General features: G+C 40.6%; 1 protein-coding gene across 1 annotated transcript in view; it reads right to left on the bottom strand.

Annotated features, from left to right (window-relative positions):
* LOC311289603 (deoxyribonuclease-2-beta-like) overlaps nucleotides 1-25,112 on the bottom strand; it is a 30,945-nt gene extending 5,833 nt beyond the window's left edge. The window contains exons 1-6 of the mRNA XM_084407736.1: nucleotides 25,083-25,112; nucleotides 7,811-7,993; nucleotides 5,502-5,667; nucleotides 2,578-2,656; nucleotides 2,098-2,256; nucleotides 1,836-2,009 (exon numbers count right to left, since the gene is read on the bottom strand). Of these exons, the coding sequence (XP_084263862.1) occupies nucleotides 1,836-2,009; nucleotides 2,098-2,256; nucleotides 2,578-2,656; nucleotides 5,502-5,667; nucleotides 7,811-7,905 (673 nt within the window). The 5' untranslated portion in view covers nucleotides 7,906-7,993; nucleotides 25,083-25,112. The remainder of the gene's footprint in view (nucleotides 1-1,835; nucleotides 2,010-2,097; nucleotides 2,257-2,577; nucleotides 2,657-5,501; nucleotides 5,668-7,810; nucleotides 7,994-25,082) is intronic.
* Nucleotides 25,113-27,293: the final 2,181 nt, after the last annotated feature.

Here is a 27,293-nt window from a genome sequence, read left to right as displayed (position 1 = left end):
ACAGTAGAAGCTTCTCTCAACCATTTCACATAACATTTGATGTTAGAAAGCCCACATTGTTAATGTATTGTTAAATTGTTTATTGGGATAAGTTCCATTCAGTAATAGCCAGTTCTCTGTAAGTTTCTATACATCCTACACTCTTGAACGTACCATAGCACAAAACTCAATCTCGCCTAGGGCAACCAAAGGGCTAGAACCGGCCCTGCAAGCCATCACCTCCCGTTAGCATCCCATTGACTGCCATTCATTTTGGCGTCACTTTGACAGAGAATAACTTTACATCTGAAGCGTTTAAAGACTCCATTTGTCCGTTGTTTATTTCTAAAGAAACACGACAATGTATAAAAGGCTCCATTACCTTGTACCTCACGTTATGGCTCCGTAGCAGACGCTTTTATAAAAATAGGCTAACGATTGGGTCATAACCACGAGACTTACTGTCACACAGTAGAGGAATTACCGTATAGTACAGGAGAAGCTCACAGGCAGTTTGGACTTACATTAGCTGTTTAGTTTAATTACTAATGTTAACTAGCATGTTAGTGATCAATAATTAGCCTGTGCCTATGTTATCTCCTTACATATACCTACGCTCTCCGTCTCTGTAAGATTGGGAATGATTGAGATTTCTCTTGGCACAGCTACCAGAAGACTTCCAACTTTCAGACAGGTTGCTCACGTCACATCTACGTCTTCAAGCTCAGTTGGAGGCTGCTCAGTAACGCTTAGCCAGCACCGGGAAAGAGACTTCTAATATCCTTCACTGGTCTCCGTCCAGAGACACGGGCTCTGCTGGTCCACTTCTTTTACTGTCTATGGTGAAAACTCTGTGCTGTTATGCTAGTTCTCCAGTGGATATACATCTCCTTTGCCTTTCTCAACATTCACCTCTACCTCCCTGTTTATTGCTGTGTGTAAATGACATAAGGTGAGATTAACGACATTATACTGTCTGACTGGATGCTAACGTGTACTGTTTAGATGTGCATAAGTTAATGCTATCTCTGTTGTAGTTATTAGCGTTGTTAAAGCTAATAAGCTAATTCACAGTGGGTATAAGTTAGCAGAAGGTTTGATAGTCGAAAAATATGACCTGTAGTAAGTAGTAGCCTGCCATTGGCAACTACTACAGCAATCAGAATGAGAAAATGTATTTTTATAGAATTTTGGTGATTTCTTTCCTGAAAGAATCCCAGTAGGCCTAGTCTATGTCACCAGCCTGAGCAATGTAATTTGTAGACGGTCCCTAACTCTGCCAACAGCCGGAACGTTGATTGAAGTGCTGTTTTCGCTCGTAAATCGGTTGCAACGAGAAATACCATTGTGATTTGTTTTTTGATACAGTGTCCTAAACTGTCCTTAACATACTACACTCATAATGTAGTGGACTTTTATTGAAGAAACTGAATTGGGGGTAAGTCGAAAACGAATATCCTGCAAATATCAAACCTGCTGCTAACTTATACCCGCTGTGAATTCACGCTGTCTGCATGCATCATGTGAGGTGATTTGCGTACGTTATATGATTCCTGTGATATACTTGAGTACCGAATACAGTCCTTCGCTACCTTATTATGTTTGTGTATATGTATTTGTGTTACGTATGTTGTTTGCTGTAGTGATTGTTACTTTGTATTATTACAGACCACAGCTAAATAAATCAACCAAACAGGACGTTCTGTATCTGTGTTCTTTAACGGGAACACCAACCCCACACCTTGCCACTCTAAACCAGTTAAATTCCTGGAGACAACCCAATCTCTCCTTTTCATTTGATTTCCACAGTAAAAATGGTTCTTAATCTGATTCAAACCATCATGCAGATATCTCACCTTTATACAGTTTCTTAGCAATGCTACGAAACAGTGTTCCTTGTGCTGATGTCAGGTCGTGGATTCCCGCTCCTGGTGTTGGGTTATTGTTTGTAACTTTGATAAGCTCTTCATGGAAGTCAGCTGGAATATGATCATCAAATGGGAAAGCTGAGATGTCCAGCAGGTGTTGACCTTCGAATAGTACAAAAAGACAACATTAACATCATATTCAAATCAACCACTAAGACTATAAATATGAAGATTTAACTGAGAATATTACCTATCTTTTTGAACTCGTTGTACTTGAATGTTACACAGATAAACGTCTGAGCATTTGTCGTTCCGGTGGATGGCCAGAAGTTATTATCTATTTTGACAGGGAATTGTGGTGTGCTGTGTAAGAGCCAGACTCCTGTGTCTTTATTCATCATCACAACTCCTGAAACATCAACAGATAGACACAGAACTATAGACTGATGTTTAAAGTCCTAAAATGTGATTTCCTGACTGTTTTTAATATTATGAACTAACAGATAATAGACTAGATCAGTTGCACTGCTTATTGATTTAGTTCACTTGAATGCATCAGTAGATATTACTTCCTCAGCTTGAATCTCCTGTGGGCGACGCGAGGAGAGGAATCGAGGAGAGGAATCAAGGATGCACAAACTGGGAATTAAAGTTCTATTCACACTGAGCAGACTCTGTCCTCTGTGATGAAAACATGACGGAGGTTCAGAGAGATGCTTTCTCTACTCACCTTTACTGTGGCCAGACTTTTGCGGAGCATTTTTTCCTGGAGGTTGATCGCTGTAGCTGATGAATCCAAAGTCTGCTGGCTGTAAATTATGCAGAATAAAGAGAAGAAAGTGTCAGAAACAATGATTTAATGATTAGGATGTACATAGTTAAAGGCATACGCCACCGTTTGTTGAAACAGGGCTTATCATGGTCTCCCCTGGCTGTAGATAGGTGAAACAGGGCTTATCACGGTCTCCCCTAGCTGTAGATAGGTGAAACTGGGCTTATCACGGTCTCCTCTAGCTGTAGATAGGTGAAACAGGGCTTATCACGGTCTCCTCTAGCTGTAGATAGGTGAAACTGGGCTTATCACGGTCTCCCCTAGCTGTAGATAGGTGAAATAGGTCTTCTCACGGTCTCCCCTAGCTGTAGATAGGTGAAACTGGGCTTATCACGGTCTCCCCTAGCTCTAGATAGGTGAAACAGGGCTTCTGACGGTCTCCCCTAGCTGTAGATAGGTGAAATAGGGCTTATCACGGTCTCCCCTAGCTGTACATAGGTGAAATAGGGCTTATCACGGTCTCCCCTAGCTGTAGATAGGTGAAATAGGGCTTATCACGGTCTCCCCTAGCTGTAGATAGGTGAAACAGGGCTTATCACGGTCTCCCCTAGCTGTAGATAGGTGAAATTGGGCTTATCACGGTCTCCCCTAGCTGTAGATAGGTGAAACAGGGCTTATCACGGTCTACCCTAGCTGTAGATAGGTGAAACTGGGCTTATCACGGTCTCCCCTAGCTGTAGATAGGTGAAACAGGGCTTATCACGGTCTATCCTGGCTGTAGATAGGTGAAATAGGTCTTATCACGGTCTCCCCTAGCTGTAGATAGGTGAAACAGGGCTTATCACGGTCTCCCCTAGCTGTAGATAGGTGAAATAGGGCTTATCACGGTCTACCCTGGCTGTAGATAGGTGAAATAGGTCTTCTCACGGTCTCCCCTAGCTATAGATAGGTGAAATAGGTCTTCTGACGGTCTCCCCTAGCTATAGATAGGTGAAATAGGTCTTCTCACGGTCTCCCCTAGCTATAGATAGGTGAAATAGGGCTTATCACGGTCTCCCCTAGCTGTAGATAGGTGAAATAGGGCTTATCACGGTCTCCCCTAGCTATAGATAGGTGAAATAGGGCTTATCACGGTCTCCCCTAGCTGTAGATAGGTGAAATAGGGCTTATCACGGTCTCCCCTAGTTGTAGATAGGTGGGCCAACGCATTTTTTGTGCATGCATTGTTTTAGTCCGGTGCAACACTGGCAGCGTTTCACTGCATCAATCTGGATAGACTTGTGCAATCAGTAAATGTATTGTTGTCCAAATAATAGATATATTGTATTGTGATAAAACGTGGGATTTACATCCCTAGTATGTAGCCAATCCAAAGAGGGGAACAGTAAGGTGTGGGCGTGTCAATGTGTCAAATTTCTGTGAGACGCTGCAGGATAGGTAGGGGTTTGTAACTAGACTATACATGGTCCAATCTGCCCCAAATTATTAATGCTTTTAGAGACATGGCCTGAGGACATCTACAAGTCAATAATAGTTATAGTCATAGCGCCCCCTACTAGAAACAGGAAGTTAGCCCTGATGCCACATAATGGAAACAGGAAGTGGTGCACAATTTTAAATATGTAATTTCTAGGGCTGGGCAACGATTAAAAGTTTTAATCACGATTAATCATGATTAATCGCATTGTTACACGCAAAATCCAATAATGAATTCAAAAGTAGTGTATAGCGCAATTGTATTTTAAATGTTCTTCCGTATGAACTAAAGTGCCATAACATTTGTTTTGCAAACACTTAACATCAACATTTTGTTTATACAGCAGCAGTTAAATAAAATATTTAGTGTAAATCTCAACTTAAACAATGTAATAAAAGCAAATACAAAATGAAAGCTTATTGCCACTGCCAGGGCATTCATGTTATCCTGTTTGTTATATATATATATATATATATATATATATATATATATATATATATAATTTAAAAAAATATATAAAAAAAACTGCCCACAAACTCCTGAGCCACAATCATGACATTAAAACAGGCAATTTCTTTCTTCTTCTTTGTGATGGTGCGTCTTGAGGTAATCTCATACCTGCCATAATTTCTTGTGATTCTCCATATCACTAATGGGCCTGCAGTCTGTAGCTATCCACTTTGCTTTGGCGTTTGTTAGCCTTTCTTTCCTTTGTTTATCTATACTTCTCCTACACACGGCATCTAACATAGTTGTAGTAGTAGTTTGTTTCGTAGAATGATTTGCTGGTATCAACTGTGTGTATTTAGTGCATTTACTGTAGGTGATATTTCAGACTGGAAGTACTCCGGTGATAAGAAAATTGGTCGACTGTGCCGTCCGGAAGAACTTTAAAATGAAAATGGCCATGTACAAATTCCGTACCATTCTCCATGTTTGAGGTTTGTTCATTCGCCAATTCTTTTCTTTTCTGTTCCTGCGTTACTGCGCGATACAATAATTGTCGGCATTAATTAATTAATGAGTTAACGCGATAATAACACGGTAACTTGCCTAGCCCTAGTGATTTCCAACGCTATGCACTCCATGGAGGGAATTAAGTCTAACTTCTGCGTGCAATGTCCAACGGTCATGGAAATACACGGCCGCATCGACTGGTGAGCTGCCGGCACACCTGACAGATGCAGAGTACAAGGGCCCGTTCATCGGAGCTTGGAGCTTTAACTCTGAAGTTTCAGTTTCAGTGTGTTGAACAGTTTCAACACAGCAACACGTTACTTTTAAGGAAATCTAGATAGTTGATGCTTTATAATTAGTACAGACCATCATATCTATCCATCAGTTTGAGTCATGGTTTGATTTTCATCAAATACAAACAGATCTGCAGTTTAAACATGATTCTCACCATTGATGTGGTAAAAATGGGCCGCAGGGTGTTTGCCAGGACACCATCAACAGCGTTGATGTGCTTATTGGGATCTTTAGAGGTCTTCCCATTTGAATCAATGTAAATATATTCCAAACCCGTCGTTCCGATGTTATTCAGTTTGGGTGCCTTGTAGATGATGTACCTGATGATGATGATGAGAAGAGGAGAGGACAGAGACTCATGAACACTAAACATGAATCTAATGTAATCGATCACATGCATGTTCAGAGTGACCAGACTTCTCTCTACACCCTGAATATATCTGGAAACAGGAAGTTAGCCTCATGTTGCAAACATCATCCGATTTACATGAAATCTATATTGTGTGGTCCACACTTGATATAAAGCCACATATTGCATGTTTAGTGCAGGGTGGCTTTTTGCCATGAAACAGAAAGTAGTTGCAATTGACTGGTGTCCCGCTAGTACCCCTGACATGCCGAGGGGTGCAAGGGCCTGTTCATCGCTGCTTGCAGCCAGGGCCGGCGATTGCTATAGGCGACCTAGGCGATTGCTATAGGCGACCTAGGCGATTGCCTGGGGCGTCAGATGTGTTGGGGGTGCCGTGTCCCCCTTAGGTCTACTTCCCATTAATAATAGAATTATGAATGACAAGCAAAATAAAAACGTGTTTATTAAACATGATCATCCTAGGGCGATTTACTTGTCAACCTTTCACAGCCACTTACCTAAACTGTCTCATTCAGAGACCAGCGTCCCAAATGAACATGAACAAGAGCAGAAATCTTGCTCAAACACATCTGAAATATTACAGTCGAGGGGTTTATTAATTCATTAAAACGAATTCATGTATCATTCAGGTGAATAATTTTAATAAATGGTAAATGGACTGCATTTATATAGCGCTTTCACAGACCCAATGGCCACCAAAGCGCTTTACAATATTGCCTCACATTCACCCATTCATACACCGACGTAATATGCACATTTAAGGAGGTTACTTCCTCAACAAAAGAAGCAAAAGTGGGAAGAGTAAATGATGCTAGGCTACATGTGTGCTGACTCAGATATAATTAGAAAAGTCGATCTAAAGGAAAATAAATAGTTAAAAGCAATACAGAATGCATGAGAGCCTTACTGCAATATATTCCATTATGTTTTTATATTTGGATTGTAATCTCTGTTTCCCTTTAGATAAAGATATTTCCAGCATAAATTGATTCAGAAAAAGGTAAAAAACAAAACTGAATCTCGCCTAGGGCAACCAAAGGGCTAGAACCGGCCCTGCTTGCAGCTTTGATTGTAAAGATTATTTTTGTGCTGAACAATTACATATTTGGGCTTGGCATGATTGAAAAGTTCCAAAAATGTGCACACAGGGTCAGACCTGGTGAAAATTGCAATTGTTGGTGGGAACATTTTTCTCATCTAGAGGAACATATACATAGAAATTTCTTAAATTTCATGTCATACATGAATTCATGTATCATTCAGGTGAATAATTTTAATATGCACATTTAAGGAGGTTACTTCCTCAACAAAAGAAGCAAAAGTGGGAAGAGTAAATGATGCTAGGCTACATGTGTGCTGACTCAGATATAATTAGAAAAGTCGATCTAAAGGAAAATAAATAGTTAAAAGCAATACAGAATGCCTGAGAGCCTTACTGCAATATATTCCATTATGTTTTTATATTTGGATTGTAATCTCTGTTTCCCTTTAGATAAAGATATTTCCAGCATAAATTGATTCAGAAAAAGGTAAAAAAAAAAAACTGAATCTCGCCTAGGGCAACCAAAGGGCTAGAACCGGCCCTGCTTGCAGCTTTGATTGTAAAGATTATTTTTGTGCTGAACAATTACATATTTGGGCTTGGCATGATTGAAAAGTTCCAAAAATGTGCACACAGGGTCAGACCTGGTGAAAATTGTAATTGTTGGTGGGAACATTTTTCTCATCTAGAGGAACATATACATAGAAATTTCTTTGCCTGACGTGTGCGTGGCATGGTTGCTCTATAGTGCCCCCTAATTATTTTTTGCCTTTGACCGCATCTTTGACACCCTTAACATACTTGAATACTCACAAATGGGTCATGTGACAACAGGCCATTTTAGGCCCTTTACAGGTATGGACGCTTTTTTGAAAACCGATTCAACAGATTCCTCCGAAATTGGGTCAGAAGCATGTCAAGACTTTTACGATGCCAAATTGCAAAGCTTCGTCCTCGGACCCTAATAAACTACTTCAAAGTAGGAGAAGTAGGAGAAGTAGTAGTAGTAGTAGTAGTAGTAGTAGTAGTAGTAGTAGTAGTGCTGTCTCACCAGTCCACTTCTCCGTTGTTGTGGTCTCTGCAGGTCACGTCTTGTCCATCAGCGCTCCAGCAGAGCAGACTGACCGTCAGGAATATCCTCCACATAACTCCCTATAGAGGTACAGTGAAATGTATCTGAAGTTCTCTGGCCCAAGTTGCAGAAGCTTGGTGACGTGGTGACTACGGACACTGTCTGGAAGAAAGAAAATAATGAATCATATTCAATTCAATTACATTTTTCATGTCGTAGCAGGGCACTGCAGGGCGTTACAGGGTGTAGCAGGACGTAGCAGGGCGTAGCAGGATGTAACAGGGCGCTGCAGGGCGTTACAGGGTGTAGCAGGACATAACAGGGTGCTGCAGAGCAGGGTGGAGCAGGACATAACAAGGTGCTGCAGAGCAAGGTGTAGCAGGACATAACAGGGTGCTGCAGAGCAGGGTGGAGCAGGACATAACAAGGTGCTGCAGAGCAGGGTGGAGCAGGACATAACAAGGTGCTGCAGAGCAGGGTGGAGCAGGATATAACAGGGTGCTGCAGAGCAGGGTGGAGCAGGACATAACAGGGTGCTGCAGAGCAGGGTGGAGCAGGACATAACAGGGTGCTGCAGAGCAGGGTGTAGCAGGACATAACAAGGTGCTGCAGAGCAGGGTGGAGCAGGACATAACAAGGTGCTGCAGAGCAGGGTGGAGCAGGACATAACAGGGTGCTGCAGAGCAGGGTGGAGCAGAACATAACAGGGTGCTGCAGAGCAGGGTGTAGCAGGACATAACAGGGTGCTGCAGAGCAGGGTGTAGCAGGACATAACAGGGTGCTGCAGAGCAGGGTGTAGCAGGACATAACAGGGTGCTGCAGAGCAAGGTGTAGCAGGACATAACAGGGTGCTGCAGAGCAGGGTGGAGCAGGACATAACAAGGTGCTGCAGAGCAGGGTGGAGCAGGACATAACAGGGTGCTGCAGAGCAGGGTGGAGCAGGATATAACAGGGTGCTGCAGAGCAGGGTGGAGCAGGACATAACAGGGTGCTGCAGAGCAGGGTGGAGCAGGACATAACAGGGTGCTGCAGAGCAGGGTGTAGCAGGACATAACAGGGTGCTGCAGAGCAAGGTGTAGCAGGACATAACAGGGTGCTGCAGAGCAGGGTGGAGCAGGACATAACAAGGTGCTGCAGAGCAGGGTGGAGCAGGACATAACAGGGTGCTGCAGAGCAGGGTGGAGCAGGACATAACAAGGTGCTGCAGAGCAGGGTGTAGCAGGACATAACAGGGTGCTGCAGAGCAGGGTATAGCAGGACATAACAGGGTGCTGCAGAGCAGGGTGTAGCAGGACATAACAGGGTGCTGCAGAGCAGGGTGTAGCAGGACATAACAGGGTGCTGCAGAGCAGGGTGGAGCAGGACATAACAGGGTGCTGCAGAGCAGGGTGGAGCAGGACATAACAAGGTGCTGCAGAGCAAGGTGTAGCAGGACATAACAGGGTGCTGCAGAGCAGGGTGGAGCAGGACATAACAAGGTGCTGCAGAGCAGGGTGGAGCAGGACATAACAAGGTGCTGCAGAGCAGGGTGGAGCAGGATATAACAGGGTGCTGCAGAGCAGGGTGGAGCAGGACATAACAGGGTGCTGCAGAGCAGGGTGGAGCAGGACATAACAGGGTGCTGCAGAGCAGGGTGTAGCAGGACATAACAGGGTGCTGCAGAGCAGGGTGTAGCAGGACATAACAAGGTGCTGCAGAGCAGGGTGGAGCAGGACATAACAAGGTGCTGCAGAGCAGGGTGGAGCAGGACATAACAGGCTGCTGCAGAGCAGGGTGGAGCAGGACATAACAGGGTGCTGCAGAGCAGGGTGTAGCAGGACATAACAGGGTGCTGCAGAGCAGGGTGGAGCAGGACATAACAAGGTGCTGCAGAGCAGGGTGGAGCAGGACATAACAAGGTGCTGCAGAGCAGGGTGTAGCAGGACATAACAAGGTGCTGCAGAGCAGGGTGGAGCAGGACATAACAAGGTGCTGCAGAGCAGGGTGTAGCAGGACATAACAGGGTGCTGCAGAGCAGGGTGTAGCAGGACATAACAGGGTGCTGCAGAGCAGGGTGTAGCAGGACATAACAGGGTGCTGCAGAGCAGGGTGTAGCAGGACATAACAGGGTGCTGCAGAGCAGGGTGTAGCAGGACATAACAGGGTGCTGCAGAGCAGGGTGTAGCAGGACATAACAGGGTGCTGCAGAGCAGGGTGTAGCAGGACATAACAGGGTGCTGCAGAGCAGGGTGGAGCAGGACCACGGCGACAGCTGCAACCATGATTTAGGTACTACTCTAATCCAAGGAAATATGCTGGGCGAAAAAAAACATAAGGACTCCAGGGATTAGACTCCCCAGAGCTAAGTTAATAACAAGCATTTCTGGGACATGGATGCGCACAGATGGACAGAGGAGAGAGAAGTTCAGTGTGTCAAAGGAAGGAAGTCCCCCGGTAATCTAAAACTATAACAGCATAATTAAGAGAGACAGGTTAAGGAGAGGAGCCTGGTCGTGATATAACTCTCCCCAACCTCTACTTTCGTATGAATGTAAGGTAGTATGTTCAGTTATTAGTTATGTCAAATACATATGAAAATCCAACTATAAAATTAAAAGATGATTTTTTAAAAGATGTACAGTCACTTTGCTAAATCACTAAAAAACACAGATATGATTCTTTTTTAAACATGGAAAATAAGACAAACATGTTCAGTTCTCTCTTGTGTTTCAGAACTATTAGATTCTGAGTAAAGATATAATTGAAAAAACTGTCCTTAATTTAAATTCAGCTTGTTTCATTTCAATATTACTAAAATAATCACATGTTCTGTTATTAGTTATGTCAAATACATTTTGCTCCCACCGAGGACGCACGGGAGAGACGCGAGGAAATCATCGGAGGACTGCTGAGTCATTTGATAGACTGCAGTGAAGTCTTTTTTTCATCTGGTGATGGTATCCTTTTAAAGTAATTGTATATAGTTAATATTATTAGTAACAGCTGATATGTGGTACCTTAAATCTGTCATCTCCTGCAATGAGAGGACAACAAAGCCTACAGTACAGAGTCTCCATTGATGTGGTTTTAATGTTTGTGGTGTCAAATATATGCCACAGAGACACAGAGCAGGTAACAAAAAGGGAACCGTCTTCGTCCTTCCACATATTTCTTTTCGTTGTTACTATCGCCAGTTGCTATAAACCGACCCAAAAGTTTAGGTACTTTGAAAGAAAAGAAAGTACTTTGCTGAATAAGAATTGTTCTTTTACTGGTCAGCTGAAAAAAAGGCTTATTGATAATCAGATACGTACAGATTAGACTTCTGACTGCCGGCTTGCAGTTTGTCTGTTAGATTTTTACTTGCTGTCTTTGTTATATGTTGTGTTTGTTACTTATTGTTATGCATTGTACCTGTGTGAATATTAGTCTATATATAGGGCTTTTATGTGCTGACTCTAATACGTCTTTTTTTTTTTTTTTTAGGTTTCCATTTTAAAACTGGCCATGGACAACAGATGAAAATTAATCAGGAACTTCAGATCCATTTCTCTGGACCTCTTCCTGGGTTGACCCTGACTTTAAAACACAGGTATGGATCACAGGTTGGATGATTCTGTCACGTCTTGTCCCTATGTCAAGTTTCTGTTTAGTTGGTTTCATGTTTTCTGTTGGTTTTCCATTTCCTGTTTTATTTTCATAGTTCCTCTGTCCTTCCATGTGTTGTCTTCTCTTACTTCCTGTCTTTTGTCTTTCCCGCCTTTGTGATTGTCTTCTCCGCCCTGATGTCTTTCACCTGTTCACCAGCCCTTGTGTCACCTGCCCTTTGTTAACCCTCGTTTACTTACTAACTTACTGTTGGGTCATTGTCTTGGACTGTGGTGTCGTGGTCTGTTTAGCTCTGTGCTTCTCTGTTTTGGTATGGTATGTTTGTCTGTGTTTCCAGTTTGTTCCAGAGGCCCGTTCCAGAAAGCAGGTTTAGTGAAAACTCTGAATTGGTTAACCCTGAGATGAGGGAAACTCTGGGTTTTCCGTTCCAGAAAGAGAGGGAACTTAACCTCAGAGTCAGTTACTATGGTAACTTAACCTCAGAGTCAGTTACTATGGTAACTGAGTCTGTGAACCTAACCTGGTCGGGAGCAGGTTTTCTTCAAGAAACCTTGAGTTTCTCTCAGTCTCTCAGTCTCTCATTTCATCATTCATTCATTCAGTCTGTATCAGGCGCATTTTAATGCAGTTTTATCTGCATGAATAAAAAAAACGTATTGGTTTATATTAGGCAGATTATAAAACATGTCATGTCCTTTTGTTGACGATCCCGTTGATGAAAAAGCTGTATTAATTCACAGAGAGTTTACGTCGGTATTGAGTCCCGACTATAGATGTATTTTCATTTCTACATAACCGATTTGAGAGGTATTTTTTATCACAGTCCATTAGATATGTAGATACCTTATCTGTCCTTATATCACTAACATTAGATATGTAGATACCTTATCTGTCCTCATATCACTAACATTAGATATGTAGATACCTTATCTGTCCTCATATCACTAACATCAACCATCGTGGACAGGCTTTAACATCCAAGCAGATCCTTTGTATCGCATTACGTGTTTTGCGAACAGCAGTTTTCTTTACAACAGTGTTGCGATCATACTGTAATAGTAAAGCCACTGTAGAGCCGTCAGAAAAGTGTGACTCGCTCTGGAACGTTTTTTAAACGTTTTTGTAGTGTTCCCTGGACAGTAGAGCCATTAAAAAGAAATACAGTACATCATTATACATTATAGTTCTGTTATACCATGGGCTGTTTAAATACTCGATTCTGATTGGCTGGAAGGTGTGCAGTAAAACCGTTTAATGCACAGGTAGTTCCAGTCAGTTTGATTACAGTTCGAAATTAATCCGCTACATTGGTAACCATAGTAACACAGATACACTTGCAAGCAGAGTGAGAGACGCATATGAAAACGTTTAGGTAGGCTAAATGGATGATTTTTGAATATCGTTTAATTTGTATCAGTGTTGCCTGTCATTCATAAATAATTGTAATAAATCCATTAAAGAATCATTAAGTTAGCTATATGCTTAAGCAACGAGGGGACTGTAGACTTTAACCCCCTGAGGTCGGCGGTATCGCCGGCGATACCAGCTCGCTTTTTTTTTATCAGTGTAAAAGAAACTCATAAATACTCTGTTGACTTTGATTTTCCATAGGAGTTTCATACATCAATCGATTCTGTTAAATGTGTATTATTTTTCTGTATACTCACAATAAAAACAAAGTGTTGTGCTTTTCGCCAAATTAAGAAAAATAATCACGGAGCGAGTTCTGCCTTCTCTCTGTCCGTGTAGTCCATTCTGAAACGCGTCCGAAAATGAATCATAACTCAGCGAATACTTCTCACACAGGCACGTGATATATGTCTTTATGAAGCTTGAAATCTCTTCTTTTAAATGAAGTAATTAATAAAAAAAACAAATGTTTTCAACTCATGTAATCCGTTTGAAAGCAAGGAGAGGTACCGTTTTTTCCTTCTGCCTAATTATCTCTATAATGAACTGAGGCCGCCCCGCCCCCGGCGCTATTGACATGGTAAATAGTTTAGGTGATCTATGCTTCGCACCCGCCCCCCGATCAATGCCTTGAAAACACGAAGTTTCATCAGATCAGATTCACTGATAGTTCATCGCGTTTAGAGAGGATGGCGCGTTTCTCCGGTAAAGACGGTCTTCAGATGATCCTGGACAGCGAGGAATAACTCACCTTGGCTTTTCCTCAGAGGAAGATTGTAACTCAGACGATCACGCCGAGTAAACACCGAGTTTTCACGTGAGTAAATACGTGTACTCCAGTGGTCTAGTGGTAGAACATTTGCCTAGCGTGTCAGAGGTTCTGAGTTCAAATCTGCACTCATATAGTTTTTTTTTTTTTTTGTCAAATCAGATTATGTTTATCAGTGGTTGTATATCAGGCAGAGACATGTGTGTGTGTATTTTGTTTTGTAATTTCACTGGAACGAAAAGAGAGTCTCCACAACGGATTGAAGCGCGCGTCCGAGTGAAGACTGCGCGAGCCTAAAACAAACACAGTATCCGCGTCTGACTCGCGGGAATCCACGGCGCAAACCTGTGAGGGGCTGTGTTTTCTCGTTTATATTCCTTTTAGCATTTTAGCATTTATATTCCTTATAATAAAAATGAAAGACCTATGTTACAGACATATGAAAGACAACATTTCGTTGATTAGTTTTGGATAGATTATACATTTTTACTGTAAAATATCTGCCACCTCAAATAAGCTTTTATTTGCCAATTTTTTTGTCAAAAATAATCAAATAATCAATCAAATCCTTAACTTTGAAATATGTATGATAAAATGTATACTTTAGTTTTTACAAAGAAAGATTACACTTGAATTGTTGTTTATTGAAATATTTACAAGGTAGATGTAAACAAACTATTAAAAGGTAAATATAAGCCTTTTCTTTAAATCATTTTTATTGTGTTTTATTAGTGACAAATTTGGGGAGAGGATAAATATTCCAAAACTGAAAATACAGTATGAGAATTAACGGCACAATTACATGTTTTCCTTGGCTATTATAGGCCAAATTGCAAGCACAATATGTGGAAAAATAAAAAAGAATTGAGATGCTTCCAACTGTTGCTCTTGCATTCTTGTGGCTCAGTGACTCACCTGAATGAATGGCTCATTAAGTATGCGGTCCTCAGGTGTGAACCACTACATATGCATGATCTGTGACGCCCACTCCGCATATGGCCTTTCCAAACAGAAAGTGCTTTGCAAAATTCAAATCAATGTATTGTGTTATGTGAAGGATTAGGCAGGGTGATTTTCACATAATTTTGAAGAAAAAACACTAGGCAATGACATCCATTAGACAAAAGTCTTATTGGCACATATTTAGTGTGTGTTTTGTGGTCTTATTTCAGAAACTTTAGTTTTTAGTTTTTTCAATAACCACGCATAAACATTATTCTCTCAAAAATGCAGACATGTACATTCTTGTTGCTCACATATTATGGTAGCCCTGTTTGTGCTAAATAGTGTGTAATTTTTTTTTGCCATTACTATGTTTATAAGCAACTGAAAAAAGCACAAATGTCAGGGCATGTCAGAACATCTCAAGGACCCCAAAAACACCTCAGACCCCAGAGGGTTAAAGAAGAGACGCACACAGGTAACTCGCGCACGCATCTCTCTCTCTCTCTCTCTCTCTGTTCCTTCTCCTTCAGTTCTCTGTCTCTTTTAATAATGAATTTAAATAAATGTGAATTCATTCAAATAAAAGCAATCCGATGGCTCTACTTTATTTAAAGCGGACGGAGTGCAAGAACTGACGAGCCTTAACTTAAGAAATAACCGTCATTTTACTTCGTAGAGGCAACCACCCTCCGCTTCGCGTCGGGTGGTTCTTCGCCTCTACGTCGTGCATTAAAATCCTTTAATGCATGGCTAGCCATGGATTATCCCTTACTTAATGATCATGGTGCTGCAGCCTCAGAATGGGATTAGTAGGCTATAGCTAGTTTACTTTTTCGCCCGCAGGATTGCACCTAAATGAAATTATAGGTGTAATACAATTCCAGTTTTCACCAGTAATATTATGTTAACTGTGATTAAATATGAAATTAATATACTGTGAATGCGTACTGTTGTACTAATGTACTCTCTCTTTTGAAACCAGCAGCCGCTGTCTTGCTTTTTTAACGAAATACATGTTCAAACTCACTGTTTGTGCGCATGAGTATTTCCGCCGACCAGTTTGTTTGTGGTTGTTACCATGGTGAATCGTAGAATCATGGCTCCATTCATACTGCCTTTTGTGCACGCGCGTAACCCTGAGTGAACCAACTCAAATCAGCTGTTCTGGAACCGAAAACTCAGAGTTTCCATCTCAGGGTAAATCAACTCAGACATCAGGGTTAGACTCAGAGTTTGGTAAACCTCCTACCTGGAACGGGCCTCTGGTCTATTGTGTCCTCAGTACTTTTGGAAAGTTTTTTCCTGTTTCTTCAGGACGCTTTTTGTTGTACCATTGCGTAATTATGTCTTTGAACTCTACACTGCTCCTTCTTCTCTACATTTAGGTCCATGCCTCGCCACTCCCGTGACAGTTTCTGAATCAGTCGGTCTTCCCGTTTGTTACATCAACAGACCTTTCATGTGTTCTTAAAAAAACTAAACAAAAGGTAGTAAAGTGTTTAATAGATGACCATTGATGTGAAATGTTTAATGATGCACTCCTTAATATGTGCTGTATGGCATAATGTGATATGCTCTATGTATAATATTGCATAATATCCAGTCTATTTCACTCAAATGGAGATGTAACTGTGTGAATGAATGATAAATTAATTAATGTGAAAATACCAACTGGGAATTTATCAAAAACTGATGAATGTCTGGTACCAAATTTAAGGATTTTGAAATGTAACGCATCAACTATCAGGTGAATGTTTATATCTTTATATCCCCTACAAGCCAAATTCCTCACTACTTAATTACTTTAAAACCTTTTGTAATAGCGATAATAAAAACAGGATGATGTGAACTTGAAGCCCAGTGAATGTGGAGGTGTAACTGTTGCTGTAATTGTGTGTTTTAGGGAGTTATGTGGAGGATTTTCCTGACGGTCAGTGAATGTGGTGGTGTAACTGTTGCTGTAATTGTGTGTTTTAGGGAGTTATGTGGAGGGTTTTCCTGATCGTCAGTGAATGTGGCGGTGTAACTGTTGCTGTAATTGTGTGTTTTAGGGAGTTATGTGGAGGATTTTCCTGACGGTCAGTGAATGTGGAGGTGTAACTGTTGCTGTAATTGTGTGTTTTAGGGAGTTATGTGGAGGATTTTCCTGACGGTCAGTGAATGTGGAGGTGTAACTGTTGCTGTAATTGTGTGTTTTAGGGAGTTATGTGGAGGATTTTCCTGACGGTCAGTGAATGTGGTGGTGTAACTGTTGCTGTAATTGTGTGTTTTAGGGAGTTATGTGGAGGATTTTCCTGACGGTCAGTGAATGTGGTGGTGTAACTGTTGCTGTAATTGTGTGTTTTAGGGAGTTATGTGGAGGATTTTCCTGACGGTCAGTGAATGTGGTGGTGTAACTGTTGCTGTAATTGTGTGTTTTAGGGAGTTATGTGGAGGATTTTCCTGACGGTCAGTGAATCTGGAGGTGTAACTGTTGCTGTAATTGTGTGTTTTAGGGAGTTATGTGGAGGATTTTCCTGACGGTCAGTGAATGTGGAGGTGTAACTGTTGCTGTAATTGTGTGTTTTAGGGAGTTATGTGGAGGATTTTCCTGACGGTCAGTGAATGTGGAGGTGTAACTGTTGCTGTAATTGTGTGTTTTAGGGAGTTATGTGGAGGATTTTCCTGACGGTCAGTGAATGTGGAGGTGTAACTGTTGCTGTAATTGTGTGTTTTAGGGAGTTATGTGGAGGATTTTCCTGACGGTCAGTGAATGTGGAGGTGTAACTGTTGCTGTAATTGTGTGTTTTAGGGAGTTATGTGGAGGATTTTCCTGACGGTCAGTGAATGTGGCGGTGTAACTGTTGCTGTAATTGTGTGTTTTAGGGAGTTATGTGGAGGATTTTCCTGACGGTCAGTGAATGTGGTGGTGTAACTGTTGCTGTAATTGTGTGTTTTAGGGAGTTATGTGGAGGATTTTCCTGACGGTCAGTGAATGTGGAGGTGTAACTGTTGCTGTAATTGTGTGTTTTAGGGAGTTATGTGGAGGATTTTCCTGACGGTCAGTGAATGTGGAGGTGTAACTGTTGCTGTAATTGTGTGTTTTAGGGAGTTATGTGGAGGATTTTCCTGACGGTCAGTGAATGTGGCGGTGTAACTGTTGCTGTAATTGTGTGTTTTAGGGAGTTATGTGGAGGATTTTCCTGACGGTCAGTGAATGTGGAGGTGTAACTGTTGCTGTAATTGTGTGTTTTAGGGAGTTATGTGGAGGATTTTCCTGACGGTCAGTGAATGTGGTGGTGTAACTGTTGCTGTAATTGTGTGTTTTAGGGAGTTATGTGGAGGATTTTCCTGACGGTCAGTGAATGTGGTGGTGTAACTGTTGCTGTAATTGTGTGTTTTAGGGAGTTATGTGGAGGATTTTCCTGACGGTCAGTGAATGTGGAGGTGTAACTGTTGCTGTAATTGTGTGTTTTAGGGAGTTATGTGGAGGATTTTCCTGACGGTCAGTGAATGTGGTGGTGTAACTGTTGCTGTAATTGTGTGTTTTAGGGAGTTATGTGGAGGATTTTCCTGACGGTCAGTGAATGTGGTGGTGTAACTGTTGCTGTAATTGTGTGTTTTAGGGAGTTATGTGGAGGATTTTCCTGACGGTCAGTGAATGTGGAGGTGTAACTGTTGCTGTAATTGTGTGTTTTAGGGAGTTATGTGGAGGGTTTTCCTGACGGTCAGTGAATGTGGAGGTGTAACTGTTGCTGTAATTGTGTGTTTTAGGGAGTTATGTGGAGGATTTTCCTGACGGTCAGTGAATGTGGTGGTGTAACTGTTGCTGTAGTTGTGTGTTTTAGGGAGTTATGTGGAGGATTTTCCTGACGGTCAGTGAATGTGGAGGTGTAACTGTTGCTGTAATTGTGTGTTTTAGGGAGTTATGTGGAGGATTTTCCTGACGGTCAGTGAATGTGGAGGTGTAACTGTTGCTGTAATTGTGTGTTTTAGGGAGTTATGTGGAGGATTTTCCTGACGGTCAGTGAATGTGGTGGTGTAACTGTTGCTGTAATTGTGTGTTTTAGGGAGTTATGTGGAGGATTTTCCTGACGGTCAGTGAATGTGGTGGTGTAACTGTTGCTGTAATTGTGTGTTTTAGGGAGTTATGTGGAGGATTTTCCTGACGGTCAGTGAATGTGGTGGTGTAACTGTTGCTGTAATTGTGTGTTTTAGGGAGTTATGTGGAGGGTTTTCCTGACGGTCAGTGAATGTGGTGGTGTAACTGTTGCTGTAGTTGTGTGTTTTAGGGAGTTATGTGGAGGATTTTCCTGACGGTCAGTGAATGTGGTGGTGTAACTGTTGCTGTAATTGTGTGTTTTAGGGAGTTATGTGAAGGATTTTCCTGACGGTCAGTGAATGTGGTGGTGTAACTGTTGCTGTAATTGTGTGTTTTAGGGAGTTATGTGGAGGATTTTCCTGACGGTCAGTGAATGTGGAGGTGTAACTGTTGCTGTAATTGTGTGTTTTAGGGAGTTATGTGGAGGATTTTCCTGACGGTCAGTGAATGTGGCGGTGTAACTGTTGCTGTAATTGTGTGTTTTAGGGAGATATGTGAAGGATTTTCCTGACGGTCAGTGAATGTGGAGGTGTAACTGTTGCTGTAATTGTGTGTTTTAGGGAGTTATGTGGAGGATTTTCCTGACGGTCAGTGAATGTGGAGGTGTAACTGTTGCTGTAATTGTGTGTTTTAGGGAGTTATGTGGAGGATTTTCCTGACGGTCAGTGAATGTGGAGGTGTAACTGTTGCTGTAATTGTGTGTTTTAGGGAGTTATGTGGAGGATTTTCCTGATCGTCAGTGAATGTGGCGGTGTAACTGTTGCTGTAATTGTGTGTTTTAGGGAGTTATGTGGAGGATTTTCCTGATCGTCAGTGAATGTGGCGGTGTAACTGTTGCTGTAATTGTGTGTTTTAGGGAGTTATGTGGAGGGTTTTCCTGACGGTCAGTGAATGTGGTGGTGTAACTGTTGCTGTAATTGTGTGTTTTAGGGAGTTATGTGGAGGATTTTCCTGACGGTCAGTGAATGTGGCGGTGTAACTGTTGCTGTAGTTGTGTGTTTTAGGGAGTTATGTGGAGGATTTTCCTGACGGTCAGTGAATGTGGCGGTGTAACTGTTGCTGTAGTTGTGTGTTTTAGGGAGTTATGTGGAGGATTTTCCTGACGGTCAGTGAATGTGGCGGTGTAACTGTTGCTGTAATTGTGTGTTTTAGGGAGTTATGTGGAGGATTTTCCTGACGGTCAGTGAATGTGGTGGTGTAACTGTTGCTGTAATTGTGTGTTTTAGGGAGTTATGTGGAGGATTTTCCTGACGGTCAGTGAATGTGGAGGTGTAACTGTTGCTGTAGTTGTGTGTTTTAGGGAGATATGTGAAGGATTTTCCTGACGGTCAGTGAATGTGGCGGTGTAACTGTTGCTGTAATTGTGTGTTTTAGGGAGTTATGTAGAGGATTTTCCTGACGGTCAGTGAATGTGGAGGTGTAACTGTTGCTGTAATTGTGTGTTTTAGGGAGTTATGTGGAGGATTTTCCTGACGGTCAGTGAATGTGGAGGTGTAACTGTTGCTGTAATTGTGTGTTTTAGGGAGTTATGTGGAGGGTTTTCCTGATGGTGTAGAATTTAAAATAATCCAAGATATTTTAAATGAACAAAGATATTTGCTTGACTGTTTTTCTACCCCCCCCTCTTTCTACCACAATGACTATTTGGAGTTCCTAAGGCACAGAGGGGCTGATAGTGATCTAGGCATGCAGGCCAAATGTTTGTACTTTGGGGGGTCGATGAATTGTCACACCTTTAGTACAGTGGTGGAAGTGTAATTATCTGATTGGTCAGTTTGAATGTCTCACAGTTGGGTTTTAGTCACATGGTCAAGGAAAGGATAAAAGAAGATTGTTACTGTTGCTCTGCCCCTTTGATGCTCTGGCTCTCTTCTTCTCTGGGTCCCTTTCTTGGGGCCTCCTCTTCTCTCTCTCTCTCTCTCTCTCTCTCTCTCTCTGTCTCTCTCTCTCAGGTAACTTTTTTCATATATGCTGGGTACAATTATTAGTATAAGTTATCATCATCTCATCTCATATATTTTGTAACTATTTTAAGTGTAACCATAATTTGTCATTAAACCTTTTCAATTGCAACTAATGTACTAACTAGTTTTGTTTTGTTATTGACTTTGAAGTGCTACATATTGCAATACAATATCGTCACTATCTATAGCAATGCTCTCCCACAAATATTAAGCTATTGTAACTGCACTTATTTCCGTCGTTGGTATAAGTGGCAGTGGGTGGTTAAAGACAAGAAATGTGCAGTTTTCTACCATCTTGCCAACGTTTCTTTAGTCATTCGGCAGTTCTTGCAGCTTGAACCACTGCAGGAATTCCACCCTTACAGATGGTGCCGAAACCCGGGATCCCTTGCAGTGAGTTTTCTGAAGTTTACTGTGGTCGGTCATCAGAATGAGGACATTTTTTCACAGTTGATTTTGTGAATGGATTAAAGCTGACCTTCTGACCATGGAATGGGTAAGTCTGTTTTCATTGTTTAATGGTATGATAGGAAATGTCTCCATTTGCATGAATTGAATGAAACAGAATTTATAAGGTTTTGAATAGCTTTAATAGTCCCATTACTGTATAATTTGTAAATATTGTGAATATTCAGATCTCCTCGGGGATGGAAGGGAAAAAATCTGATAATAGTGATGTATTGTTTGCTTTATGGAGCAAAAAAGTTGAGCCTAATTTGTGTAAACTCAAGAAAGAGTACATTGGAATTAAATGTCCAGATGAGGAAATGCTCCAATGGTGGGACACAATAGGCAAACATCAAAAGAAATCAAAACATGCTGAAATAATTGAGGCTTTAAACTTCATAAGTTTTACACGGCTACGTGAGTTAACAATATGTCTATCTTCAAGTATAGATGCTAAATGTAAAGAAGTGCAATCTAAAAATGCAGAGGCACTAAAGTCTGAGGCAAAGATTCAAGATCTTCAAACACAGCTAGATAAATTGCTAGCTGAGCAGTTCGCCCTGACTGAAAAGTGTAAAAATCACAAAGAGACCATTGCAGAACTCAAGGCTAAGCTAAATGCTAAATTGTCTCCCAAAATGCTTTAGTTCAGAAAATGCATGTGCAACTGACCAAGAAAGTGTGCCTATTTCAGTTCTTAAGGTGATGCAACACCGTAATAGCGCAGAGTCATGTACCAGAACGCATGGTGTACAAGCATTAGAGAGTCGTGAAAACCCTCAAACTCCAGGAGAACATAGCAAACATCCCTATGGTAAAGAAAGCAGGTTTTGCAGTTCCTGTCAGAAAATAGGCCATAAAGAGGGAAAATGCTGGTCACTGGGAAGGGGCAGACCACCTCCTTATTTTCAGAAAAATAGTAAACCACTTTCTAAGAGCAAAAATCAGCGATCTGCACGCACAGGTAAAACTCTTAGTGAGTTAACTGCTTTGTTCATGCAAGGCCTTCAACTATTAACTTCACTTGCTAGTGGGTTAGTAGCCCAATAGCAACAAGTTAAATAGTTAAACATCCAAATTGCAATGATCCTGTTTGTATTTTCAAATGTGTAATTGTGCGTAACACATTGTGCTCATAGAACACGCTTTATAGTTGTTTGTGCTACATGTGCACATAGGCTAATTAAGTTTATTCTTTAAAACACATGAATGCTTTACTGTAAGTGTTGTATTAAACACTTAGGTTAAAAGGTTGTAGATGCTAAGAATTCTAGACCATGTATCTTGTGTAAACTGGAATAATTGTTTTACTGGAATTGTATAGCAATTTCAAGTTGCATGTGTGACTATGTTGAATTTGTTTGTCTCCTTAGTGGAAAACTCTGCTATTTTTCCATATAGCTGCAGTGAAACCACGTAAAGGAGCATAGAATTGCCATGTGGCCACAATGTTAATCACGATTTGCATTAACCATGAAAATGCTTTCCTCACAACAGGATTGAGTAACTCTGCACTTTGCACTTTTATCATGCTTCTCAACTGAAACATTGGTGTTGGAAGATTTTGAGCCAGAACACACCTCATACCCACATTCTCAGACTGGCTCCCTGTTACAACAACAGGACCAAATTTGCATCACAGTTGTAAAACCTCCTCACCTTTGTTTTGGGGCATGATGAATTTACACATAGCCACAGCTAAATGCAGCCACATAATCTGATCTTCACACAAAGTCAAATCTGCATTTATCTGATTCTGCTTTACAAAATGAATGCATATGACTGAATTATAACTGAATTGCATCCAGTAATTGTTTGTTTTGTTTTTCTTTGGATTTACTTTATCACTTAAGTAATCATTAGTCTCACCAAGTTAAATTTTAAAATGTATGTCAGTATTTCTCATTTTTACCCAAGTACAAATATTTGTGTTCTCATTAATGCTTTTGAGACGATTTCTGCTTATTTGTATTTTGTCCATTTTACTTGCAACAATGTTGTTGGACATTAATTCAATTGAATCTCTGTGTTTGGTTACACTGAATATTTTGCTGATACTCTTCATGAAATGGGGTTTTAAACCAGCATTTGTTGTTTTGTTATAATACAATTTATTTAAATGTTTCCAGAAACAGTGTAAGAGCTTGTAAGATCTTCTTTTATTTTTCCTTGACCATGTTTTTAAAGGTGAACTAAGTAACTTTTTTACCTTAACTGAACAGCTTCGGAGTCAGTGGAATGGTTATATTACTTATTTCGGGTTGAATGGTGGTCGTTTCGCACCCCCCTGGTGCCCGTGAGCGGAAAATTCGCACTTGCAACTTTGAGACGGCGGGCCGCCGGCCTCCGCGGCAGGAAGTATCGCGTGATATCAGGTCTCGCGATGTAAACAATTGCTTTACGGCCAAAAGAAATCTGCTCAAAGGCTGTCATTATTGCGCTCCCTCACGCTGTTCGAACCCGAATGAAGAAGACGTTTTAAAGAATGTCCCATCTGCTTTGATGTCGTTGATCTACTAGCCTCTGGTGTCTGAGAATCACCAACGAGTTTTTACAACAGTGTTGTCAAATATCTATTCCGAAGCTGTGGGGGAGCTCTAGAGAGAAACCTGCGAGCAAAAAGCGAGAATACAGCGAAGAAATCCCGAAGTTACTGAGCCCCGCTTTAAGTACATCAATTTAAGGGCTTTTTGCCTGAGACTAATTTTAATCTGACCATATCAATCATCTGAACAATGAGAAATGCCATGTGTCTGCTTTTGCTGTTTGTTGTGTTATATGCTCTTTTAAGATCACAGGATCCCTGCAACCAAAGTTCACATCCCGTGTCTCATCTCAGAAAGAGGAACCAGCGTTTGCTCCCAGATTCAGTGCCTGTTCTTGTGAAGGTGTGAAGTGTTCGTTGGGTGATTTGCATATCTATGAACGGTGCAACACCATTTGATGGAGCCTCCTCATGCAGGGCTGAAGGAGAACAAAGACTGAACACCTGAACATAAAGTTCCCTTGGCCTTTGGAATTAAAATAGCCCCACATCATCACATAGCCTTCACCATACCTAGAGATTGGCATGGTTTTATTTCAGTTAGCCTAATAGCTAGTTTGATTTGCATTGAGAGATGATCTTATGGAAAGTACCCCATGCCAATCTCTAGGTGTGGTGAAGGCTATGTGATAATGTGGGGCTATTTTAATTCCAGAGGCCAAGGGAACTTTATCAGGATGCATAGTATCCTGGATCCATGAAGTAACTGGCCTTTAAAAATAAAAATCTGCCTGTCTCTATGGGAATTTAACATAGGGGTGTCCAAACTTATGCACCCTGTATTTTAAGGAAGAACATTTATTTATTTATGATACATTATTCATTCACAAAGAAAATTGGTGTCCTTAAAGGTTGGATTTTTCCTAATTTTTTTAATTAAGGCATTAAGTTCAACTTCCAAAAGATGATTTTTTATTCCTCTTTTTAGTCAACTTTAGTATGGGTGTCTAAACTTATGCATAGCACTGTAAGTTAACATCATTTCATACATTTATTTTGTAACTATTTTAAGTGTAACCATAACCATATTAAACATTTTCAATTACAACTAATGTGCTAACTAGTTTTGATTTGGTATTGACTTTGAAGTGCTACATATTGCAATACAATATCGTCGCTATCTATAGCAATGCTCTCCCACAAATATTAAGCTATTGTAACTGCGCTTATTTCCGTCGTTGGTATAAGTGGCAGTGGGTGGTATAGACAAGAAATGTGCAGTTTTCTACCATCTTGCCAATAACGTTTCTTTAGTCATTCGGCAGTTCTTGCAGACTGAACCACTGCAGGAATTCCACCCTTACAAAAATACATCTAAAAACTGAAAGATGATTCATGGTCACTTTACTAAATCACAAAAAAACACAGATATGGTCCTTTTTAAAGATGACAAATAAGAAAAATGTTCAGTTTTAATTATCGGATTCTGAGTAAAAACATTGACGCAATCTAAGAAACAGTTCTTAATTTAAATTCAGCTCTTTTCATTTCAGTGTTCTTACCTGTGTTGTTGGTCTGTATTGTTGGTCTGTGATGCAGAGGAGGCAGAGAGCAGTTTATATATCTGCAGAGGGGGAGGAGGACGCTCTGCGGTCACATGGTTTGGAAATTACAGTAAGTAAACTCCCTTTACTTCTTGTTAAACTCACACCCTTTCTCTGGATAGTTTAATAGAATAGTTCAGCATACTGGAATGGAAATTGAATGATTTGAAACAGGAACAATGCACAAATAAACTTTAAACTTGTTAAACAAGAGAATATGTCTTGGGCCAGGTTATAGCAACAATTGCTAATTTCCACTTGACGTCCCTGGGCTAACATACCATAATATAATAATAATAATATAAACATACAGTGCTATGCATAAGTTTAGACACCCATACTAAAGTTGACTAAAAAGAGGAATAAAAAATCATCTTTTGGAAACTGAACTTAATGCCTTAATTAAAAAAATTAGGAGAAGTCCAACCTTTAAGTCCAACCTTATTTGTCATCTTTAAAAAGGACCATATCTGTGTTTTTTTGTGATTTAGTAAAGTGACCATGAATCATCTTTCAGTTTTTAGATGTATTTTTGTAAGGGTGGAATTCCTGCAGTGGTTCAGTCTGCAAGAACTGCCGAATGACTAAAGAAACGTTATTGGCAAGATGGTAGAAAACTGCACATTTCTTGTCTATACCACCCACTGCCACTTATACCAACGACGGAAATAAGCGCAGTTACAATAGCTTAATATTTGTGGGAGAGCATTGCTATAGATAGCGACGATATTGTATTGCAATATGTAGCACTTCAAAGTCAATACCAAATCAAAACTAGTTAGCACATTAGTTGTAATTGAAAATGTTTAATATGGTTATGGTTACACTTAAAATAGTTACAAAATAAATGTATGAAATGATGTTAACTTACAGTGCTATGCATAAGTTTAGACACCGATACTAAAGTTGACTAAAAAGAGGAATAAAAAATCATCTTTTGGAAGTTGAACTTAATTCCTTAATTAAAAAAATTAGGAAAAATCCAACCTTTAAGGACACCAATTTTCTTTGTGAATGAATAATGTATCGTAAATAAATAAATGTTCTTCCTTAAAATACAGGGTGCATAAGTTTGGACACCCCTATGTTAAATTCCCATAGAGGCAGGCAGATTTTTATTTTTAAAGGCCAGTTACTTCATGGATCCAGGATACTATGCATCCTGATATAGTTCCCTTGGCCTTTGGAATTAAAATAGCCCCACATCATCACATAGCCTTCACCATACCTAGAGATTGGCATGGTTTTATTTCAGTTAGCCTAATAGCTAGTTTGATTTGCATTGAGAGATGATCTTATGGAAAGTACCCCATGCCAATCTCTAGGTATGGTGAAGGCTATGTGATAATGTGGGGCTATTTTAATTCCAAAGGCCAAGGGAACTTTATCAGGATGCATAGTGTCCTGGATCCATGAAGTAACTGGCCTTTAAAAATAAAAATAAAAATCTGCCTGCCTCTATGGGAATTTAACATAGGGGTGTCCAAACTTATGCACCCTGTATTTTAAGGAAGAACATTTATTTATTTACGATACATTATTCATTCACAAAGAAAATTGGTGTCCTTTAAGGTTGGATTTTTCCTATTTTTTTAAATTAAGGCATTAAGTTCAATTTCCAAAAGATGATTTTTTATTCCTCTTTTTAGTCAACTTTAGCATGGGTGTCTAAACTTATGCATAGCACTGTACCATGTGAATGTATAATGTCAACATACAAACTAACCAATATTATGCAACCAGGAAAGAGTCTCTGAAATGTAATTCAGCAGAACACACGTCATGCATCTAAAGCAAAGTTGGGCGTTCCTCTGATTGTTTAACTTCACAGGAAGAGACTTAAGGTAAATGTTAAACAGGAACAGTTGTTTGCACACTGAGGTCTGACTGTCATCTTTTATAAAGATGAGCACACATGAAATATAATCTCTCAGTGCTGCACTAAACGAACATTTTCCTTCAGTGATGAAAACCCTGCTGGTCTTTGACTCTCTGTGTAGATCAGGGGTCAGCAACTTAGCTCAACCAATCAACACTAGCAATAAGTGTGCCAGAGTTGTTTTAAATGTTCCAATCTGATGTCAAATTTTTATTAAAGATATAGATTTTCAGCGGAGGGAATTACTTAAAGGCTATTTGTTGGCTTCTTGAGCCGTGTGTTGCCAATGC

This window comes from Rutilus rutilus, assembly GCF_951802725.1.
Source record: "Rutilus rutilus genome assembly, chromosome: 4".
Classification (NCBI taxonomy): Eukaryota; Metazoa; Chordata; class Actinopteri; order Cypriniformes; family Leuciscidae; genus Rutilus; species Rutilus rutilus.
This window is presented reverse-complemented; position numbering and strand designations above follow the sequence as displayed.